The 4227-nt window shown below is 36.1% G+C and overlaps 1 protein-coding gene across 1 annotated transcript; it reads left to right on the forward strand.

The window, feature by feature from the left end:
- Positions 1-358: 358 nt before the first annotated feature.
- On the forward strand, positions 359-1291 carry LOC123239946 (olfactory receptor 2G6-like). The gene has a single exon (XM_044667271.1). The coding sequence runs from the start codon at positions 359-361 to the stop codon at positions 1289-1291; it is 933 nt and encodes a 310-aa protein (XP_044523206.1).
- Positions 1292-4227: the final 2936 nt, after the last annotated feature.

The following is a 4227-nucleotide window of genomic DNA, read 5'->3' on the forward strand; positions in this document are numbered from 1 at the left end:
TGCCTGAGGTTGCATAGACCACTTGTGACAGAGCTAACATTCAAACCCAGGTGTCCTGTCTCCCAGGCAGTTCTCACTATAGTATACCAAGCTGCCAGTTGTTTGGGAGTCATGTAGGTAAGGTGCTGAGTTCCATTCTTCCTTTCTTAGGACCTGGGTTCCATTAAGAGGCCACTATTAATATACATTTGTTTTATTTAGCTCCCAAAGTAGCTGTATTTTCTCAATGAGCCACTGGACATCTAAATATAAGAGGAAAGAAATTTATATTCAACCACGTTTACTTCATTTCTTTTCCCTAGGTGCTAATATCTCATCCTGCTTTAGCATCCCAACAGGAGCTCAATGCTGAAGGTAAATGAAGCAAAACAACAACTCCCAAGAGGGCTTTCTTCTCTTGGGCTTCTCTGACAAGCCCCAGTTAGAGACTATTCTCTTTGTGGTCATCTTGGTCTTCTACATCTTGAACCTGGTGGGGAACACAACCATCATATTAGTGTCTGGCCTGGACCCCAAACTCCACACACCAATGTATTTCTTCCTCACCAACCTGTCCTTCCTAGACCTCTGTTTCACCACCAGTGTAGCCCCACAGTTGCTGATCACTATGAGGAGCAAAGACAAAAGCATGAGCTACGGTGGGTGCATAGCTCAGCTCTATGTGGCTATGGGCTTAGGATCCACCGAGTGTATTCTCTTGGCTGTCATGGCGTATGACCGCTACGCAGCAGTCTGTCGCCCCCTCCATTATGCGGTCATCATGCATCCTCAGCTCTGTCTGACGCTGGCTTCAATAGCATGGCTCAGTGGCCTCGTCACTTCTCTGATCCAGTGCTCTCTCACTATACAGCTGCCTCTGTGTGGTCACAACCGGCTTGACCACATCTTCTGTGAGGTGCCAGTATTGATTAAGTTGGCCTGTGTGGACACCACCTTCAACGAGGCCCAACTCTTTGTGGCTAGCGTAGTCTTCCTTGTGGTTCCTGTCTCTCTCATTCTAATCTCTTATGGTTACATCACTCAAGCCATTCTGAAGATCAAATCTGCAGCAGGACGCCGTAAAGCATTTGGGACTTGTTCTTCTCACCTGGTGGTTGTAATCATCTTCTATGGTACCATCATCTTCATGTATCTCCAGCCAGTCAAAAGTCGATCCAATGACCAGGGAAAATTTGTCTCCCTCTTCTACACGATAGTTACCCCTTTGTTAAATCCTCTCATCTATACCTTAAGGAACAAGGATGTGAAGGGAGCCCTAAGAAAGTTGATATTGGGGAAGGCTATTGGCTAATAAAATGTTGAGGAGTGAACATGGACTAAAAAAGATATTATTGCTGCAGCTGATTTGAAATCCCAGGGCATTTCTTCCCCTCTATGTCTCTGCTTGTTCCTTGATCTCTGTCACTCCACATCTCTTTCTCTTATTCTCTCTCTCCCGCTCCCATCCTTTCTTCTCAAATATACACTAAAGTTCTATATCTTGTGGACATAGAAGTTAACAAAAGGTATATGACAATAGAGAGTATACAATTCCTATTTTTTAATTTCAAAAGACAAGCTACATTTATTGTTTTTAAATAATATTTTATTTTTTCCCAATTACATGTGAAAAAAATTTTAACATTCATTTTTTTAAGTTTTGATTTCCAAATTCTCCCACTCCTTTTCACCTTCCCTCCTACTCTCTTCTCCTCACTCTGTCTCTGAGATGGAAAGCAATCTACTATAGATTTTATATATTAAATCATGTAAAGTATTTTTCCTCATTAGTTATTTTGTGGAAGAGATTTTGAATAAAAAAAGGAGAACCAAAATGAAATATAGTTTGCTTCAGTCTGCATTCAGACACTATCAGTTCTTTCTCAGAGGGCAGATGGTATTTTTCATCATGAGTCTCTAGGACTATGTTGGATCATTGCATTGCTGAGAAAAAATAGGTCATTCATAATTGTTTGTTAAAAAAATATTACTGTCACTGTGTACAGTATTCTTCTGGTTCTGCTCACTTCACTATGTATCAATTCCTGTAAGTCTTTCTGCTTTTTCCAAAATTAATCTGCTTATAATTTTCTTATAGCACAATAATATTCGACCACAATCATATATCCCAATTTGTTCAGCCATTCCTAATCGATGAACAATCCCATAATTTCCAATTCTTTGCGGAGACAAAAAGAGTTGCAATAAATATTTTTGTACAAATAGGTAATTTTCTCTTTTTTTTAAATCTCTTTGGGAAACTAGTAATGGATTAAAGGATATGCACAGCTTTAGAATACTTGAGGCACTCCCCCATCTCCACTCCCAGTGTCTGTGGTATCCACCTCTCATCCTCTGAGGGTATAAACTTATCAAAGGATTCACAAGTTTTTGACTGATTGAGTTAAAAGGGTGGAGCTCTCTAAGCAAGTGACTTATGAATTCTCTTACTAGATAGTTAACCAAGTGTTAGGTAGGGGTTTCTTGATTGATTAACTCAAAATAAACAGAGAATAAAGAATTCCCTTTCACAATCCCCACTGTGATTCATTGGGGAGACAAGTCTCCTCAATGAATCATTTAGCATAACCAGCTTGTACTTCTAAAGGTCTTATAGCTAAAGGTACATACAATATTGTACTTTCTAAGAGGAAATTACAATAGTTGGAGATGAGAGGGAAATAAGAAAGTAAAACCAATGTTTGCTAGGTGCATTGACAAAAAGCCAATTAGGGGGCAGTCCCCTTTTGCATAAGAGTTTACATTCAGAATAAATGATATGTTCAACCCCCTTCAGTTCAATCAATTACATCCCAAAGTTCATTCTGGATCTTCTGATGCAGTGGAGGTTTCTTTATGACACTTTCTCCAAACATTCCACTTTCTTGATTCAAGGAGTTAATGAGATTCTTTCCCTAGAGTTTCTCTCAAAATTTTTTTTAAATCTTGGGTTTTATGAAAATTATACAATACCAAGTTATGTAGCTACCCATATAATAGAAGTTTGCTGACATATGTAGTCATTTGCTATCATTTTTTTCATATTATTTGATCAATCTACTATTTTTAAGACATGTAATACCCATGTTCTAAAGTGGAAGGTAAAACTGTAGATGTGTTTAGTGACTAGTCCTCTATATATGGCTTAAGTAGGATGTTCTTCTTTTCAGCTTTTGATGCTTCAATTCTTTGTTCTTATCCTAGGTTCTTAGATAATCAAAGGTTATTTTCTGATATTTCCATGTAAATTAATAAAAATAGCCAATCTTTCTTATTAATTAATTAATCTATCAGTTCTCATCTCTTTTACAAAAGGAAACTGGAGAAATCTCTTTCATCAAAAAGCTTTTTGTTATATATACCCTCATCTCATATGTTTAAACAACACTTTCTTTATTGCTATACTATGCTATTAAATATTTTTATTATTATAATATTATATATGTTATAATATACATAATATTAGAATATATAATATTAAATAATATTATTATTAGCTATTAAATATGCTATACTAATATATTAAATAACAAAAGACATATTTAAATGTTAGTAATATATCCACTTTAAGAAGACAGATACAAATTTTAAATTTAAAAAATACCTCCAACTCAGGCAGCTGGGTGGCTCAATGGATTGAGATCCAGGCCCAGAGACAAGAGATCCTAGGTTCAAATCTGACTTCAGACACTTCATAGCTGTGTGACCTTGGGCAAGTCACTTAACCCCCATTGCCTAGCCCTTACCACTCTTCTGCCTTGAAGCCAATACACAGGGGAAAATAAACAAATAAATAAACAAACAAACAAACAAATAAATGAATGAATGAATGAATGAATGAATGAATAGATAGATAGATAGATAGATAGATTATTAAAAAAATACCTCTAACTACTGGAGAAGCTGACTCCTCCACAGATACTAGGAATACATTTCTTTTAGCTAAGGAATTCAATTCCTTAAGAACTCTTCAGAACTTCTCCACAGAATAAGCATGAGACTCATTTTTCTCAAAATGTCTACTCAGTCATTCTCAAATATAATAGTTAACTAATTTTCTCTTGGTCATAGTCCTATGCCTCTTTCATATAACAAACTCTTCCATTAACAATTAAGTTGTGTTCTTAATGCATAATACGTATAAAATATATTATATAATGTAACTTTAAAAGCACAGATATAAGAAATAACCCTAATAGTGGTATTACTGGGTAAAAAGGTATACACAATTTGATAGAGTTTCAGATT

The sequence above is a fragment of the Gracilinanus agilis genome, chromosome 3 (genome assembly GCF_016433145.1).
Source record: "Gracilinanus agilis isolate LMUSP501 chromosome 3, AgileGrace, whole genome shotgun sequence".
Taxonomy (NCBI): domain Eukaryota; kingdom Metazoa; phylum Chordata; class Mammalia; order Didelphimorphia; family Didelphidae; genus Gracilinanus; species Gracilinanus agilis.

Excerpts from the sequence above, each read along its gene's own strand:
- LOC123239946 (XM_044667271.1), top strand. The coding sequence starts at position 359 with ATGAAGCAAAACAACAACTCCCAAGAGGGCTTTCTTCTCTTGGGCTTC.